The 21,120-nt window shown below is 36.2% G+C and overlaps 1 protein-coding gene and 1 long non-coding RNA gene across 2 annotated transcripts in view; one reads left to right on the forward strand and one right to left on the reverse strand.

Moving 5' to 3' along the window:
* The window catches only part of LOC100373078 (cathepsin B-like), an 80,062-nt gene that overhangs the window by 5,787 nt on the left and 53,155 nt on the right, over window positions 1–21,120 (forward strand). Inside the window, exon 2 of the mRNA XM_085508165.1 lies at window positions 14,355–14,480. Coding sequence (XP_085364291.1) covers window positions 14,355–14,480 — 126 coding nt within the window. The remainder of the gene's footprint in view (window positions 1–14,354; window positions 14,481–21,120) is intronic.
* LOC144344409 (uncharacterized) lies at window positions 6,809–7,906 on the reverse strand. Its single transcript, XR_014931574.1, has 3 exons — window positions 7,815–7,906; window positions 7,370–7,434; window positions 6,809–7,100 (listed from the first exon to the last, which is right to left on the reverse strand). It is a non-coding gene; the product is annotated as an uncharacterized LOC144344409 (long non-coding RNA).

Here is a 21,120-nt window from a genome sequence, read left to right on the forward strand (position 1 = left end):
TCTATCCCATTAATACCAGGTTCAAGTACAGTAAAATCCATTGCAAGAACTTCTAAGGGTTTCTTGGCCGTTAAAGATCCCATAGTAGGATGGACTTTCCTACCTGCTTTGGCCAGGATACATCGAGTACAATTCTGACAGTATTCAGCAATTTCTGCCAGCATGCCTGGCCAATAGCATCGACTTCTGGCGAGGGCTGCCGTTTTTTCAGTGGCTTGGTGCCCAACGCTGTCATGAATGGCTACAAATAGTTGGGGCTTTAGTGATTCTGGAAGTATCAGCTGTTTGACCTCTTGACCAGCATCATGCACAACACGGTAAAGAACACAGTCTTCCTCCCTGCACCTCTTCCAGTTTCGAAGTAGTTTTCTAGTCGATCTAGATTCTTGCATCAGCTGTCTTGTTGTTGGGGGATGCTTACTGTCCCAATAATGACGGAACCTACTAATCACTTCGTCTACCCTCTGCATTTTTGACAGATCATGTTTCGAAATAGAAGGGTAGGTGGATGTTGACTCCGGCTCTATTACTTGTGACCGTACACAAACTTCATCAAGTAGTAGGTCTGATGTCAACTGACACATCTGTGTTTGAAGTTCACTTGGAACCTGTGTGGATACATATTCTCTCGGGATGCAACTATGAATAACATGACCACTAACTTGTTAAAACCTCACGGTTTGTGGTTCAATGCCATGGTCATTTTTTCTGCTCAAAGCATCAGCACTCTTATTGCTCTTGCCTGATCGGTACTTGATTACAAAATTGAATTGTGCTAGTTCGGCTGCCCACCGAGTTTCTGTTGCGCCCAATTTAGCTGACGTTTGCAGGTAACTTAGTGGGTTATTGTCAGTATACACTGGCGGTCAATAAATTGAGGCAATTCCTCAAACAAATGAGGAAAAGAGTACAGGACCCCCGAAAGGGTAGGAAACGTACTCCTAACCTCGAATAAATTAGTGCTTCGGCACACAAACCAAACGGCCCTTTTTAGGGCCACCACATCCTCCAAAAAGAGAACTACCGTTATTACTATGGATTCTGTCCATACAATCAATAACACAAAATGCAATAGACACTTCTCACGTAAGAAACACATTGCAAGATGCAAACGAATAAAGAAATACAATGCTAAAATGGCTAAAAATAAACGGTTGGTTGATCAAGCTCGGTTGGTCTCAGGTTTTATTCGGAATTTTTCGAGTAGAATCCTGACCCCAATAGAGATCATTGCCCTTGGCAACGGACTCAAATTTATACCAACCCCACCTAAGCCAACCTATCACACTCTGCTCAATGACATGTCTATGCTATCTAGGAGAATGCGTATTAAATATTTAATGCGCAATAAACAATCTCAACAACATCCTTTCAAAATGAAATCAACATGGAACCCACCAGACTCGAATAATAGTAGCCTCGAAAATTACATTGAGGCAACTAAAGTTGAGATATCCAAAATCACTACCAATAAACCCAAACAAAACATGAATTCTGCCGAAAGAGCAGCAATAAATAGATTACATCATGATAACACAATTGTAATAAAACCATTCGACAAAGGTCGTGGTATTGCAATCATGAATACAACTGACTATATATATGAAAGCCTTCGTCAATTAAACAACGAACAATACTACACTAAAATTGGTGGTAACGATACTATAGTCACGTCTAATTCGGTCCATGAGCTCGTTACAGAAATGTACAATCTGGATTTAATCGATTACGACACGTATAAATATACAGACCCATTTAACTACACAGTTAGAACGCCCCGGTGGTATTTATTGCCTAAAGTACACAAACCACCACCAGAGGGCAGTATATTTGTTGGTAGACCGATAATCAGTGGTTGCTCTGGTCCCACAGAGAAAATATCAGAATTGATTGACCACTTTTTAATTCCAATCGTCAAAAGACAACATACTTATATCAAAGATACTACAGATTTTATTAATCGAAAATATACAAGTATCTGATAATAACGTCCTAGTAACCTTGGATGTCGTATCAATGTATACTAATACTGTTCATGAAGAAGCGATCCGAGCAACCGCTAATGCAATGCAATCGAATTACAATCACAGTGACAGTCCTTTGAAACCACTACCTGGGGAATATATAATTAAACTCCTTGAAATCATTCTGAAAAGAAATACATTCGAGTTTAATAATGAGTATTATACCCAAACATGTGGAGTTAGCATGGGATCACCGTCTTCACCTGAGATTGCCGACATTACATTCCACCTACTGGAAAATTAGATTTTACTATTTGGTGCTCGTTATATCAAAACATGGTATCGTTTTCGAGATGACATTTTCATGGTATTCAATGGTACCATACCTGAATTACACAAATTTATTCAGGATGCTAATATGCTTCATGATAAATACCAGCTCACATTTGAATACTCAATGACACAAGTCACGTACCTTGACCTATATAAAGGACAACGCTTCCTTGATCTGAATATACTAGACATGAAAACGCACACCAAGACAACGGAAACGTTTCAATATTTGAAACGTAATTCCTGTCACCCTACATCAGTATTCAAAGGTTTTATTAAAGGCGAAACTATTCGATATGCTCGTACATGTAATAATGCAAACGATTTCTTACATAAACGTAATTTATTTATTGAAAAATTGCGTGAAAGAGATTACACAAATAACGATATCGAAAGATACTCTTCAATTAATGAACATGACAATCGTATCTCACATTTACGAGAATCAATGCCCTATAATGAAGGGCAAACAATATTCACAACTACGTTCAACCCATATATACAAGGGTACAGGCTCAAAAGAGCCCTATTAAAAAACTGGGATTTAATTCGGAATGATTTGTTACTGTGTAACATTTTTCCAAATCCCCCCCTTATTGCATTTCGTAGAAATATTAACTTGAAAGATAAACTCACAAGTTCTAGTCTACGTACTGACAAACTCATGAAAAATGACACACCAAACGACGAAGAATTACTTTCCATTTTAACTAAATTGTATAATGAAAGTAATAACGTCGAACATTCTGAAAGCTAATTTAATCGAACGATTCGGTCAAGTACTGTTCCGACTGATGAAGGGTTCAACATAGAACCCGAAACAGCACCATCACACTAGTGAATAATCCAATCACGGATACATTTGAGTGCTGTATCGACATAGGCTTTCTTCGTACTCAGTTTTGTATTCCATTATTGTTTCCGTGTTTACTTCTATCAGGATCACACCTGAAAACTATTTTAACACGGAATTCTACATCTGTTACGTATTTAGTTAGCTAATGCAATACTGCCCTCAGTCGTTGAAATGTTCGTCAATCCACCACCCCCATCAAAACTTAGTGGGTTATTGTCAGTATACACCGTGAACTCTGCTCCAACTAATATGTCTCTAAACTTCTGGGTAATGGCCCACTTTAATGCCAAAAGTTCCAACTTCATGCTGGAGTAGTTTTGCATATTTCTTTCATTCGTCTTCAAGCTACGACTGGCATACGCCAAGACTACAGTTCCATTCTCTTGATTTTGAGAAAGTATGGCACCAAGGCCATTCAAACTGGCATCTGTTTCGACTACAAAGGGTTTATGGAAGTCTGGGTAACCTAGTACGGGTGCACTAGTTAGGGCATTCTTAATTGCAACAAAAGCCTCCTCACAAGAAGCGTCCCATAGCAGCTTGATTTTCATTGACGAATCCTTGGATTTTTTCTTTCCATACTTCATGTCATTCTTCCCTCCTTTCAACAAGTTGTGTAGTGGGGCGGCTATCTTTGCATACCCCTTGATGAACCTTCTATAATATCCGGAGAGGCCAAGATACCCACGAAGGTCACGTTCCGTCTCTGGGCGAGACCACTCCTGAACAGCACGTAGTTTCTCCGGATCAGGGGAGGTGCCGTCACTTGATATCACATGACCTAAATACCTCACCTTTTCTCTAAAGAGTTGACATTTTTCAGGTTTAACTTTTAAGTTTAGACTAGCCAAGCGAGAAAGCACAGTGTCCAGTCTTAATAGTGTCTCTTCGAAAGTTGCACCAAATATTAAAATGTCGTCAAGATAGACTAAAAGGGTTTGAAAATTTAGGTCCCCAAATGCTTTGTCCATCAACCTCATAAACGTGCCACTTGCATTACATAAGCCAAACGGCATACGTAAAAACTCGTAATGACCTCCTGTCCCAGTTCTGAAGGCTGTTTTTTCCACATCCTCTTCTGCCATAGGAATTTGGTGGTATCCATGGGCAAGATCTAAACTGCAGAAATATTTTGCCCCCTTCAGAACATCGAGTGCTTCTTCAATTCTCGGCAAAGGATATGCATCCTTGCGAGTTTTGGCGTTAAGCGCACGATAATCTACGCATAATCTCAACTTGCCATCTTTTTTTCTGACTAGAACTATTGGTGAGGCATAAGGGCTACACGACTCTCAGATTACACCTCTTTCCAATGACTTTTGGAGGTAATCCCTCACTTCACCCCACTGGTGTGGTGGTACTCTTCTATATGGTACTTTCACTGGTTTATCATCGATAGTGACTATTCTATGTTTCACCACATCACAATAACCAATGTCATTTTCATCTTGGCTAAAGACGTGTCGGTGCTTGCTTATCACCTTGTGCAGCTCTTTCTGTCTGGCGTCATCAAGAGAATTACCAAGATCCATTCTTGCCAGAATATCAGTCACCAATGACAAGGCAGGGTTATCTGCAGACACATCTTTCACTTCCACTTCATTCTCATTTATGATATAAAATTGAAGTCTGGGCTCCACAGTGGCTGACTTTAGTTCTCCAATCGGGGTTCTGGGTAACAAATGCACATCAGTATCACTAAAATTGGCAACTTGAATTGGTACTCTTCCATTATCATTCACAGAGACATACGCTGCTCCCATGGAAACTCCATTCTGTAATTTAGCAACCCGAGCAACATTTCTCTCAAGTAAGGCATGATATGTTTGCCCTCTCTTTGCTGGCCTCACGGACCCTTGAATAACCTTAAGAGTTCGAGCAGGAATTAAAATTGGTTTCTTTCCAGCAACTCTCACAGACATTCCCTCGGTGTCAACCATTCTCGTCTCTTGGTTCAATGCTATTGACTGATAAAGTTCAAGTACATGTAAAAGTTTGCGTTCTTCTTCGTCTACTGATTGCATTAAAATTGGTACGAAATTATTGCCAAATTTGTTAACTAATTTCTGTCTTATGTCACGAAATACATTAGAACCAAGTACACCAGGAATCATCCTTTTGTGCTCTGCAATGGGTGTATTGACAGGATCACTGACAACCAAGAATCCTAAATTGTGGAATGTTTGTCCAAATACTGATAGTGGAAGCTCAACATAACCTAAATAGGGTACTTCCAAACCTTGGGAACCAGATATGCGGATGAAGGATGTTACATCTATTAACTGTCCTTCATGAGCGAAGTGCTCCTTGAAGAAGTCTTCTGTAACTGTAGACACCTGAGCACCAGTATCCAACAAACTCCCGATTTCTGTCTGTCCCAACTTCACAGTAAGCTCTGGACAATGTCCCACAACTTTGTGTATTACTGAGCCTTCCGTTTCACATCCACCCACCACATGGCTCTCGGCAGTAGGCACTACTTGTTTAAATCATGGACTCCTTTAGAGGACAATTTTGAACTGTCGCCCTGTGCACCACGTTTTTTAGGACAATCCCGGCGAAAATGGTCTGGTGCATTACAGTACCAGCATCCAGATTTCGGTTTATTCTGGTAAGGTGGCTGCTCCCTTACACCAGGCTGCACAAGCTTTAGCAGAGACTCTATTTGCTCTTGTTGGGCAGCCATCTGCTCACTCAATTTCTTCACGGTGTCCTTCAGTTCACTATCCATAGATACTTCGTGAAGGGTAGCATCTGATTTAACTTTGGACGTCTTGCTTCCATACCCCATCAATTTCATGATGTGGTCCTGGGCCTCAAAGAATGTGTAATCTGGATGATCACTAGTTAAACGCCTCAGCTCCATAGAAACATTTCCGTCACGAACAGCTTCAGCCAAACGACTTTTAAGCTGACTTTCTCTGACAGCTTTAAGAGAAGAATCTAGTTTTACCATTCGATCATATAAATCAACCAGCTTGAGAGAGCATGAAACCAAATCTTCCCTTTCCCCTTGTCTATATGTAAAGAAACGTTGCTGTAACTGAGGTAGGCTATCGCCATCTCCAAATACTCTGACCAATACTGCAAAGATCTTTTCAGGATCATCCTTCACCGCTTCTCCCCTACCAAGCACTTCACGGCGAGCTTCTCCTGCTAAGTGTTCAATAATAAAGGCAGCTTTTTCCCTCCCGTCAAGTTTCCTGGTAGCAAGTATGGCTTAGGCATCTTCAATCCATTCATCAATAGCCAAATCCATGGGTTTCTCTGGCCTACCTCTAAATCGGTCAAGTCGTCTTGCTTGGGTCAAATAAACCATACGTTCACCAGAACTTTGACTGCTATATTCTTCATTTTCCGCTGACCGACTTTCTTTGTCAACCAGACGCCGAATTTCATCGTGCGCTAATTTGGCATCTGAAACTGCAGCAGCAGCTTCACCCTCCTGCTTACTGACAGCAAGCTTAAGAGCCTCTACCTGTTGTTCCAGCTCGTGGATTTTCTCCTCTGCCGCCATATTACATCAAAATAGTCAACGCAAAAATAAACTTTACAATACGCACAACATTAAACAAATTGGCACTGATGAATATACAGCGTATACACATATAAATATATATCACCCAATACAAAAATATATACTATATCATAAACATTTTTAAAATGCTAGCTTAACGCTAACTCAGTCAGATATACATTTAATGCCTTCTTTGCCACAAATTCGTCTTCACTGGGCAAACTTCAACACTTGGACCATATTCTCACTTTCTTGAACATGTACTCACAGTATCTCCTTGACGTCGCTCCATGGTTGGGGTTGTTGATTGGAATTCCTGCCGACTACGCCAAATGTAACGCAGAAAATATGACACCAGGCAGATGTGAAGTCACCATGCGTTCTTTTAATTTCCAATATGAGCAACTATGAAAGTTAACACGACTGAAACCTATATAAATACAATAAATAGTCAAGATTAATACAATGTCATTGGAGGTATGGAGATCATAATTCCAAGTAGAAACCATGATATCAAAATAGAATAGTTTAGCTACTATGTAAGTACTGAATGTACGAAATACACAATAAACTGAATCATGCCTCTCAATAGACTTAAGTCGACGCATAGAGACTTCCTTTTTTCATGAATATAAATAAATAACATATAATGCGAGTCAAAGAAATAATATTGCACTAGAGTAGCGTATATAAACTCACCCCAACCAGTACAATTCAGTAACGCCCTATGTGATTACATAGTTTCTTTTTACACGCAAACACACCTACAATAATTTAGAACAAATAAACGAGTCGTGATAACTGCTAAACTTAAATCCTTACAATTCGCACATTTAAACAGTGCCACAAACTCGGACAGTTCTCATTTAGAAAAAACTACAATTCCACAAATATATACATAAATATTACATAAATATTACGCAAATACAATAAGAAAAATGAACAATTCATAATAAGTTTATGTATCCCAAATAACTAATTACCACTATGAACAAGTGTAATGGGCTTTCAACGTTGTTCCGTGCAAACAATGGGTACACGGTGGCGTACACGCTCCTACTCGTGTTTTGCTAGTTAACAAAATATACAATGTTTACACTAAATTTGCTACAAAATACGTTTGAAATATTAGCTATCCTCTTACCGAAAGTGAATTCATAAACGTGGAAAGTAGATGGGGGAAGTACTGCACGGGTTGTCGTCCCTCAGTGGTTTCAAAGCGATGTTCACGCCGCAAATCTCAGTGACCAACTGACTGGATGTCAAGTTGAGCACCACTGCGCATGCGCAAAGTAAATTACAAGGCTAATTAGAATGTGAATACATTTGACCTGTCACACTGCGACTGTGCCGATCAAGCCCACACAAACATATCAGTCGCAACTTAGAATAAAGAATAAACCAATGTGTTGGGGCAAATAATTCATGTGTATACTTGATACATTCATTTAAAAGAGTCTGACTTGCTTGTACATTTCAGTTGTTCTCAAATTTCATTGGCATCCATGAACTGGAATAGTTACATGTAACATTATAAATTAAAATAAACTCAACTCGACATGTGGCTATTACATCGGACATTACAACACTTGTATACATTTTATTTATAATATTTGAAATCTCTGTATTTTACTGGCTGGCATAATTAGAAAGCTTCACGTTCATTCCCATTATTCCAACTCTATTTTATTCACACGCGTAAGTCTGGTTTGTGCGCAGGTTATCATTAGAATGCCATGCACAAGTCTGATTTGGGCGTACGTGCAAGTGGCATATATACAAAACTGCATCTCACCTTTTCCACAGGCAACTACCCTGTAGAGGCACCCTTACATACACGGTCATGTATGGTAGGCTCGCACGGCAATTCACATTTATTGTCAAGACCATGAATGAACACAAAGGACTGGGAAATTACAAAGATCACAAAAATTTCCAATGGAAAATTAAATAAATTTGGCTTAGTCAAAAGCTTGGAAACTAGTCTATAATAGTTGGCAGAAGAACATTTGTTTTATTTGCTTGAGCCTTGGAATGAAAGTCGTACATAATATAAAATATGATTTTGTGAATATACATCATGCATGGTCTCAGATAATGTTTAGAAAGTTTAATGTTTAATCACACAAAGTATAAATTCAAAGTGTTTTAATACATTGGTGAGAGGTCGCATTTTACGTGAACAAGAACATGCATTTAGAAAAAAAAGCCGAAGTCAAAATTGTGTACAACATATGCCGCGACAACTGAGTGATCAGCGACATAATTTTTGGGCGCAATTGAATTCAAGTACTTCTTTGCGAAACTTGCTGCGCTGCGATGCTGACATCAAGTGTATGTTGACCAAAGTTTGGCACGTTACCTTAGCAACCCTTTTCGTTCTTGCCTCGTGTGTCGTTCTTGTAAAATTGTTATGATATCCGACGGTACTGTAATTACGCAACTTGTACACAACTCTGTACTGGCTTTTCTAATTACGCAATTTTGTTTACAATATTGTATCGGCTCTGAATATTTCAACATTGTAATTGCTTTCATAATAATTACGCAAACTCAAGTTATTTTTACAATTGTTAGGGTACTGACCCGGAGTATTGGGTCTGTGAGTATCTCAATATTACCGACTTGATAATGTTGCATTCGTAATAATTACGCAAACTTACACATGTGCGCATTTAAATCATTGAAAAAGATAGTAGTCAGGTGTCTACCGAATGTCGGGAAAATATTTTAAATACTTCATTGATGTTCCTATTGTGAATTATTTTATTCGAAATGAAGTGAATATGCAATTTAAACCATACAATAACATACCATATCATGCGCAATGTTTAAATTTTACTATAATATAATAAACTCTGGGCAGCGCACTTCGATTACATTATTCATGTACATTTCAACTGATAACCACATGTTTGAATTACATGCGACAATGGGCAATGACCTCCAGAGTTCATGCACTGACATTTAAAGTGAGAGAGTTGTCATCTACGTATGCGTCCATAGTGTGTCTACCCATGCCTACCCTTAGCTGAAGTTGACAATACATAAATACATACATTATGTATTAATTGGTTAACTTTTGTCACACCAAAATGGTTCAATATTTCAGGGCAAAAATATTGAGGACTGTTCACAATTATAGTTATCAAACTTTTGACATATGAACATTTAGGTTTTAAAGTTGTATTATGTTTTAATTTTTGTTGAAAATTGATCATTTCCTCTTTTCAGAAATATGTTTTACTATACAGCATACATGTACATTATAATGCCTGAAAACAGTTGGTTTGAGTTAGGGAGTCTCAATTCAACATTGTAAATAAACTATTAAATTTTGTACTGCTGGCAGGTTCTACTGTTATCACAATACTTTTTCGCTAAGTTTCGCTTAGTTTACGCTTTTAATGTGCAGCCAGACTCCACAGGCCAATGTTGGTAAGTTACTCACTGTTGGATCATGGGATTTAAGTTGTTTTCCTAACTTAAATAACTTGGCCATTTTTCAGGCAAAACCCATAGATGTTGTCCTGGATTTTGTTTTTGGATTTAGTTAAGGGGGTCAAATTAACCTATTTACAAAGGGCTTTCAACTAAATATAAAACATAATATATACAACTTTAAATTAATGTTTTTGTGACATTAAATCCAAAGCAGTAAACCTGTGTATTAAAGTTTTACCAATAGTCATTAGACCTTGCTTGCTTTTATGTATAAAGCAAATTATGAGCAATAAAAAAATGTTGTTATCCGGTATACAACACTCTACATGTATATATGCACTCTAGATGTATATTTTTGCATTTACACTGAGCGCCATATTGCTTCATACACATGATTTGTGATTCAGTCTGCAAATTACCTGACCATTCAGTTGAACCTACTTCTACATTGCAATTAGTCGAGACATATCACAATAAAAAAAAATCAACACCAATGACAAAAGTCATTCAACTAATTTTCGGACCAATTTGCAAATCAGGTGCACAAAACAATGTGGGACACACACATCCCTCAAGGTGACGTCATAATATTATGACATCACTCTAGTGGTGCAGACCCCCCTTCCAAAAAAATCATTGACTCCTTCCAACTGCACTGCTCTTCGCAACATACCATCCCAATTCACCAATTTCTTTTTTATAATTAGAAGACCCAAGTAGGCCACTTGCAAGTCAAACAGCTTTTTTTCCCGAGGGGGTCCTGTTTTTGTGTGTATCCGAGGGGTATAATTTTTTCACATACCCATCCGTATACGTCAAATCAGTAATTTCCAGGGGGTGTGTTAGTTAACAAAAATCTGACACCTAAATAGTGGATTTGAATCCATAGGGTGTCATAACCTTAATATCCATCCGTAGAGGGGTGTGGATAAAAACTGGAATGACCCTACCGGAAGGGAGGCAGGGGTTACTCCCACATTGTTGGAGTATACGGGCATGTTCGTTTTGACCCCCATTGTCACGGTCGAGCCGATCTTGTTGACTCATAATTTCCAGATTTTCGTAAATTGTTTCAAGATCTAAGCAATTTTTGTATCAAAAGGCGCCCTTGATGTGTTGGGGTTGCCTGTCGATTTTTTGGCCCGGTTTTCAACCGGTTGATTAATGTAAAGGTGAAAGGTCAAACTCACAAATTCAATATACTGTAGAATACTTTATTTTCGCTTGGAATTTATTTTCGCTGAAGGGATGATTCAGTGAAAATAAAATCCAGCAAATATACATTTTTCCTATATTTTACATTAATCTCATCAAAAATCAGTGAAAATAAATTCCAAGCAAAACGCCCAAAAAACCTTTTCAGCGAAAATTAAATCCAGCGAAAATAAAGTATTCCACAGTATATATACAGTTTACTGTCTATGGTAAGATTAGGCAAATTTTATTCATTTTTGCAATTAATTAAACATAGAGTTGACAATAGTTTATGTGCTAACGTAGTTTACAATTAATTAATCATAGAGTTGACAATAGTTTATGTATCATAGAATTGACAAAAGTTTATGTGCTAACGTAGTTTACAATTAATTAATCATAGAGTTGACAATAGTTTATGTGCTAACGTAGTTTACAATTAATTAAACATAGAGTTGACAATAGTTTATGTGCTAACGTAGTTTACAATTAATTAATCATAGAGTTGACAAAAGTTTATGTGCTAACGTAGTTTACAATTAATTAAACATAGAGTTGACAATAGTTTATGTGCTAACGTAGTTTACAATTAATTAAACATAGAGTTGACATTAGTTTATGTGCTAACGTAGTTTACAATTAATTAAACATAGAGTTGACAATAGTTTATGTGCTAACGTAGTTTACAATTAATTAATCATAGAGTTGACAATAGCTTATGTGCTAACGTAATTTACAATTAATTAATCATAGAGTTGACAATAGTTTATGTGCTAACATAGTTTACAATTAATTAATCATAGAGTTGACAATAGTTTATGTGCTTACGCAGTTTACAATTAATTAAACATAGAGTTGACAATAGCTTATGTGCTAACGTAGTTTACAATTAATTAAACATAGAGTTGACAATAGTTTATGTGCTAATGTAGTTTACAATTAATTAATCATAGAGTTGACAATAGCTTATGTGCTAACGTAATTTACAATTAATTAATCATAGAGTTGACAATAGTTTATGTGCTAACGTAGTTTACAATTAATTAATCATAGAGTTGACAATAGTTTATGTGCTAACATAGTTTACAATTAATTAATCATAGAGTTGACAATAGCTTATGTGCTATTGTAGTTTACAATTAATTAAACATAGAGTTGACAATAGTTTATGTGCTAACGTAGTTTACAATTAATTAAACATAGAGTTGACAATAGTTTATGTGCTAACGTAGTTTACAATTAATTAATCATAGAGTTGACAATAGTTTATGTGCTAACGTAGTTTACAATTAATTAATCATAGAGTTGACAATAGCTTATGTGCTAACGTAGTTTACAATTAATTAATCATAGAGTTGACAATAGTTTATGTGCTAACGTAGTTTACAATTAATTAATCATAGAGTTGACAATAGCTTATGTGCTAACGTAATTTACAATTAATTAATCATAGAGTTGACAATAGTTTATGTGCTAATGTAGTTTACAATTAATTAATCATAGAGTTGACAATAGCTTATGTGCTAACGTAGTTTACAATTAATTAATCATAGAGTTGACAATAGTTTATGTGCTAACATAGTTTACAATTAATTAATCATAGAGTTGACAATAGCTTATGTGCTAACGTAGTTTACAATTAATTAATCATAGAGTTGACAATAGTTTATGTGCTAACATAGTTTACAATTAATTAATCATAGAGTTGACAATGGTTTATGTGCTAACGTAGTTTACAATTAATTAATCATAGAGTTGACAATAGTTTATGTGCTAACGTAGTTTACAATTAATTAATCATAGAGTTGACAATAGTTTATGTATCATAGAATTGACAAAAGTTTATGTGCTAACGTAGTTTACAATTAATTAATCATAGAGTTGACAATAGTTTATGTGCTAACGTAGTTTACAATTAATTAATCATAGAGTTGACAATAGTTTATGTGCTAACGTAGTTTACAATTAATTAATCATAGAGTTGACAATAGCTTATGTGCTAACGTAGTTTACATTGAAAACAAAATCTTGTGCTTATCGTAAGGAAGTTAACACACTTCTTTTGTTTGTATAAAGAAGCTCTGTTATTAAAACTTGCTACCATTACATTTTTTTATTGCCAAATCATGGTGATTGTCTAAGTACATTGTGTTGTACATACAACCAGAGACAGAATAGTATGATCATTTTTGTGGGTGCTGACTGTAGGAATGCTTGTCATTAAAACAAGTCACAGATGGAAGTGTTTGGCAATTACATTATTTTGTTTTTATTAATAGTGTTTGGATAATAAATATTTGTTCTGTGTGACCTGAACTTTTTATTTGTTATCACTATGCATGGTAAATACTGGAATCAAATATAAAAAATAAGTTTGACGACAGTGCAAACTATAAAATCGTATTTGAAACATTACAGTCATAAGTATGACATTACATTGGTCTTACATGTGTAATCAAACACAATCAATGTGTGGATATGCTTAAATTATTTAATTTGACACCAATTTATCACTAAGTATTTATTGATGAAGTATTTCATGGAACTTAATAGACTTAATTGTTTGAAAATGGCGCATATACAAGTATCAGTTACTTTTATCAATTATCAAGCATTTCCCAAACTTTTGATCAAGAGGTTTTTCACAGTATACTTACTGCATGCGTAATTCAATAAAGGAAAAAGTAAACTTTATCTTGAAATCCTTTTTCTTATCCCGTAGCATTTCTAGATTTGTGATACAATTCATGATAAAAACTTATTATATAACACCTTCCCCACCCACTATATTTGAATCTAAATTTGTGTCTAAGTACTTTATCATTGCTAAAGTTAGCCCAACCTGAATGATACATGTATCATGAATCCAACCATGGATTTTCAGCGTGACATACCTACCCAACCTAAAAGGGTTCCATGCATGTGCAGCCAGACACTCTAATTGTTGGTACAAACAACACAGCTTCATACCAAAACATTGTTCTGTATATTCTTAGGAATTTCTAATGTAAAGTTATTAATTGATACTCTGTTATTGTTTCTGCAGATGAATTCAGTTCTGGTGTTTCTATGTGCCTTGGTGTGCATCAGTCAAGCTAAGATTAAACCAAACCATGAGGCATTATCTTTGGATCTCATTGATTTTATCAATAAGCTGAATACAACTTGGAAGGTATACTCATTATATAGATATTGTTATAAAATATAAATCTTAACTTTAGTGTGAAATACACTATGTGACCATTCCATACAGTGGTATCATTTTAAATACACTATGTGACCATTCCATACAGTGGTACATGTATCACCTTAAATACACTATGTGACCATTCCATACAGTGGTATCACCTTAAATACACTATGTGACCATTCCATACAGTGGTATCACTTTAAATACACTATGTGACCATTCCATACAGTGGTATCACCTTAAATACACTATGTGACCATTCCATACAGTGGTATCACTTTAAATACACTATGTGACCATTCCATACAGTGGTATCACCTTAAATACACTATGTGACCATTCCATACAGTGGTATCACTTTAAATACACTATGTGACCATTCCATACAGTGGTATCACCTTAAATACACTATGTGACCATTCCATACAGTGGTATCACCTTAAATACACTATGTGACCATTCCATACAGTGGTATCACCTTAAATACACTATGTGACCATTCCATACAGTGGTATCACTTTAAATACACTATGTGACCATTCCATACAGTGGTACGTGTATCACTTTAAATACACTATGTGACCATTCCATACAGTGGTATCACCTTAAATACACTATGTGACCATTCCATACAGTGGTATCACCTTAAATACACTATGTGACCATTCCATACAGTGGTATCACTTTAAATACACTATGTGACCATTCCATACAGTGGTATCACCTTAAATACACTATGTGACAATTCCATACAGTGGTACATGTATCACTTTAAATACACTATGTGACCATTCCATACAGTGGTATCACTTTAAATACACTATGTGACCATTCCATACAGTGGTATCACCTTAAATACACTATGTGACCATTCCATACAGTGGTATCACCTTAAATACACTATGTGACCATTCCATACAGTGGTATCACTTTAAATACACTATGTGACCATTCCATACAGTGGTATCACCTTAAATACACTATGTGACCATTCCATACAGTGGTATCACTTTAAATACACTATGTGACCATTCCATACAGTGGTATCACTTTAAATACACTATGTGACCATTCCATACAGTGGTATCACCTTAAATACACTATGTGACCATTCCATACAGTGGTATCACTTTAAATACACTATGTGACCATTCCATACAGTGGTATCACCTTAAATACACTATGTGACCATTCCATACAGTGGTATCACTTTAAATACACTATGTGACCATTCCATACAGTGGTATCACTTTAAATACACTATGTGACCATTCCATACAGTGGTATCACCTTAAATACACTATGTGACCATTCCATACAGTGGTATCACCTTAAATACACTATGTGACCATTCCATACAGTGGTATCACTTTAAATACACTATGTGACCATTCCATACAGTGGTATCACCTTAAATACACTATGTGACCATTCCATACAGTGGTATCACTTTAAATACACTATGTGACCATTCCATACAGTGGTATCACCTTAAATACATGTACACTATGTGACCATTCCATACAGTGGTACATGTATCACTTTAAATACACTATGTGACCATTCCATACAGTGGTATCACTTTAAATACACTATGTGACCATTCCATACAGTGGTATCACCTTAAATACACTATGTGACCATTCCATACAGTGGTATCACTTTAAATACACTATGTGACCATTCCATACAGTGGTATCACCTTAAATACACTATGTGACCATTCCATACAGTGGTACATGTATCACTTTAAATACACTATGTGACCATTCCATACAGTGGTATCACTTTAAATACACTATGTGACCATTCCATACAGTGGTATCACTTTAAATACACTATGTGACCATTCCATACAGTGGTATCACCTTAAATACACTATGTGACCATTCCATACAGTGGTATCACTTTAAATACACTATGTGACCATTCCATACAGTGGTATCACTTTAAATACACTATGTGACCATTCCATACAGTGGTATCACCTTAAATACACTATGTGACCATTCCATACAGTGGTATCACCTTAAATACACTATGTGACCATTCCATACAGTGGTATCACTTTAAATACACTATGTGACCATTCCATACAGTGGTATCACCTTAAATACACTATGTGACCATTCCATACAGTGGTATCACTTTAAATACACTATGTGACCATTCCATACAGTGGTATCACTTTAAATACACTATGTGACCATTCCATACAGTGGTATCAACTTAAATACACTATGTGACCATTCCATACAGTGGTATCACCTTAAATACACTATGTGACCATTCCATACAGTGGTATCACCTTAAATACACTATGTGACCATTCCATACAGTGGTATCACCTTAAATACACTATGTGACCATTCCATACAGTGGTATCACTTTAAATACACTATGTGACCATTCCATACAGTGGTATCACCTTAAATACACTATGTGACCATTCCATACAGTGGTATCACTTTAAATACACTATGTGACCATTCCATACAGTGGTATCACTTTAAATACACTATGTGACCATTCCATACAGTGATATCACCTTAAATACACTATGTGACCATTCCATACAGTGGTATCACCTTAAATACACTATGTGACCATTCCATACAGTGGTATCACCTTAAATACACTATGTGACCATTCCATACAGTGGTATCACTTTAAATACACTATGTGACCATTCCATACAGTGGTATCACCTTAAATACACTATGTGACCATTCCATACAGTGGTATCACTTTAAATACACTATGTGACCATTCCATACAGTGGTATCACCTTAAATACATGTACACTATGTGACCATTCCATACAGTGGTACATGTATCACTTTAAATACACTATGTGACCATTCCATACAGTGGTATCACTTTAAATACAATATGTGACCATTCCATACAGTGGTATCACCTTAAATACACTATGTGACCATTCCATACAGTGGTATCACTTTAAATACACTATGTGACCATTCCATACAGTGGTATCACCTTAAATACACTATGTGACCATTCCATACAGTGGTACATGTATCACTTTAAATACACTATGTGACCATTCCATACAGTGGTATCACTTTAAATACACTATGTGACCATTCCATACAGTGGTATCACTTTAAATACACTATGTGACCATTCCATACAGTGGTATCACCTTAAATACACTATGTGACCATTCCATACAGTGGTATCACTTTAAATACACTATGTGACCATTCCATACAGTGGTATCACTTTAAATACACTATGTGACCATTCCATACAGTGGTATCACCTTAAATACACTATGTGACCATTCCATACAGTGGTATCACCTTAAATACACTATGTGACCATTCCATACAGTGGTATCACTTTAAATACACTATGTGACCATTCCATACAGTGGTATCACCTTAAATACACTATGTGACCATTCCATACAGTGGTATCACTTTAAATACACTATGTGACCATTCCATACAGTGGTATCACTTTAAATACACTATGTGACCATTCCATACAGTGGTATCACCTTAAATACACTATGTGACCATTCCATACAGTGGTATCACCTTAAATACACTATGTGACCATTCCATACAGTGGTATCACCTTAAATACACTATGTGACCATTCCATACAGTGGTATCACCTTAAATACACTATGTGACCATTCCATACAGTGGTATCACTTTAAATACACTATGTGACCATTCCATACAGTGGTATCACCTTAAATACACTATGTGACCATTCCATACAGTGGTATCACTTTAAATACACTATGTGACCATTCCATACAGTGGTATCACTTTAAATACACTATGTGACCATTCCATACAGTGATATCACCTTAAATACACTATGTGACCATTCCATACAGTGGTATCACCTTAAATACACTATGTGACCATTCCATACAGTGGTATCACCTTAAATACACTATGTGACCATTCCATACAGTGGTATCACTTTAAATACACTATGTGACCATTCCATACAGTGGTATCACCTTAAATACACTATGTGACCATTCCATACAGTGGTATCACTTTAAATACACTATGTGACCATTCCATACAGTGGTATCACCTTAAATACATGTACACTAAGTGACCATTCCATACAGTGGTACATGTATCACTTTAAATACACTATGTGACCATTCCATACAGTGGTATCAGTTTAAATACACTATGTGACCATTCCATACAGTGGTATCACCTTAAATACACTATGTGATCATTCCATACAGTGGTACATGTATCACCTTAAATACACTATGTGACCATTCCATACAGTGGTATCACCTTAAATACACTATGTGACCATTCCATACAGTGGTATCACTTTAAATACACTATGTGACCATTCCATACAGTGGTATCACCTTAAATACACTATGTGACCATTCCATACAGTGGTATCACTTTAAATACACTATGTGACCATTCCATACAGTGGTATCACTTTAAATACACTATGTGACCATTCCATACAGTGGTATCACATTAAATACACTATGTGACCATTCCATACAGTGGTATCACCTTAAATACACTATGTGACCATTCCATACAGTGGTATCACTTTAAATACACTATGTGACCATTCCATACAGTGGTATCACTTTAAATACACTATGTGACCATTCCATACAGTGGTATCACCTTAAATACACTATGTGACCATTCCATACAGTGGTACATATATCACTTTAAGGTAGAGATGCAGTTTATTTGGCTTGCTTTTTAATTGAGTAATTAGACAATGAAGATGGTATTATATATCCAGCATGTTATATATTTTCTGAAAGCTTATTATACAAACTTTGTAAAACTTGTCTTTATTTTAAATATCCAGAATGCGTTTTTGATTTTGGGTCAAAAATATGCTTTTTTGGACAAAAGTGGTTTAAAAAAAAATAGCTCAAAAACTTCAAGTCCGTTTGTGGGTAAAATTACATCACTGGATACCTAGGTATACTACTAATTCAAATGCGTCCACTCATCTTTCTAACGGCTTTCAAAGTCGCACAGCATGACCTCAAAGTTCACTCTTTTCTATTTTTGCATAATTTATATATCCATGTTAATTGCGGACTTGTTATTTTTGTTCCACTCGCCGTAATAAACTGTCCGGACGCATTTTGAAGGGGGAACACCTTGTCAATAATGTGTGAAAATTTCGAGGCAAATGGCCAAAGCGTCTATCAGCTATTTTAATTTAAAACCCAAGAATTCACCAAAAATAGAAGACGAGAAAAAGGCTAATTTGCATATTTGCGCGTTAAACCGGGAATTACTGCTTTGTCATACTTTGTCATACTTTCTAGACTATTGAAATTGAAAGTTAACGTATAGACATAGACATTTTATGTAAAATTGTTGGACCAGAACAACTGCTCTTGAATATATAAATCAGAAACACGTCATTCATACCAGTGTTTTGATGGGGTCGGTAAAAACACGTGTCAATGCCCAGTAAACATGACGTCATCTCATGAATAATTGAACAGGGGGCGGTCCTAGGAAGGTGACTTTTTATCACGATCAAAACATCATGGCTTCTCTTCGATGTATTTTCAATAAAAAATCTACGAGTATTTCAGAGCCTATGGTTTACCGTGAAGAGTACAAAGTGGGATATTAAATTAATTATCCTTGATGATTTTTATGTAGTATTTAGAACCAACTCCATGAAGCGAACGCACAATAATGAATAATCGCGTAATCCTAGAATCGAAACGCGAAGCACAGAAGTTTTGTTCAGCGTTTCCAATCCCATTTTCCCACTGCAACATATTTGTTAAAAGAAATATTTGAATTATGTTCGTTTTTTAAGGAGGCAATTTTTTTATTTTTTCCGATTTTGGTAACGCCTTATTCAGGGATTTTCTAAGACAGTCGCAGACAATCAGCGCACGGATGTATGTACTAGTACAAAACATGCTGTTGTACTACCGGCGACGGTCGCTGCAAGGAGAGAGCTCCAGCTCCTAACGTAAAAGTTTTAAAATTTCGAGCGGTTTTAAATAATTTGTGTTGGAAATCTGACATGACATGAGTGCAAAATTAAGGTGCATTTTCGAGCGGTCGAATTTTTCTGAATAGAAATCAGCAAATGAAAAAATAGGAGTGCTAAACAGTGTGCTCGTTAGTTTAAAAAAAATGGAATGTCCGTCAAATTGACGTAAACTTCCCCATTTTTCACGGGAAAAAGCAAAGGTCGTGGCCGAGTTGCAGGCTAAAGAACTCAAAAATCAAAACAAAATCATCAATCAGTAAGTATTATGACAAGAAAAACAAAACATCAGACGCGGAGAAGCGGTCAGCGCGTCAAAGGAGTTGTTAATGTATCAAGTTACCTCTCTCTGTGATTTATTTTTCATTGAAATTATTTGCTTTGTTTTCAATTAATTTTAGCGTACCTCTGCAATTTATTTTAGCATTGTCAGTTGTTTGCTTCATTGAATTAAACGGAGTTCGTCCGGTTGCAAACAAAGCTGTCTCGCATCACCTAGCACCTAGCATTGGACAAAAGATACACGAAAGTTTGTATCTCCCCGACCCAGTGCAATATATCCGGTTAGAATCAAAGCTCACGTGTCCCATATTTGAGGGACCAG

Source organism: Saccoglossus kowalevskii, chromosome 14 (assembly GCF_978046115.1).
Source record: "Saccoglossus kowalevskii chromosome 14, keSacKowa6.1, whole genome shotgun sequence".
Classification (NCBI taxonomy): domain Eukaryota; kingdom Metazoa; phylum Hemichordata; class Enteropneusta; family Harrimaniidae; genus Saccoglossus; species Saccoglossus kowalevskii.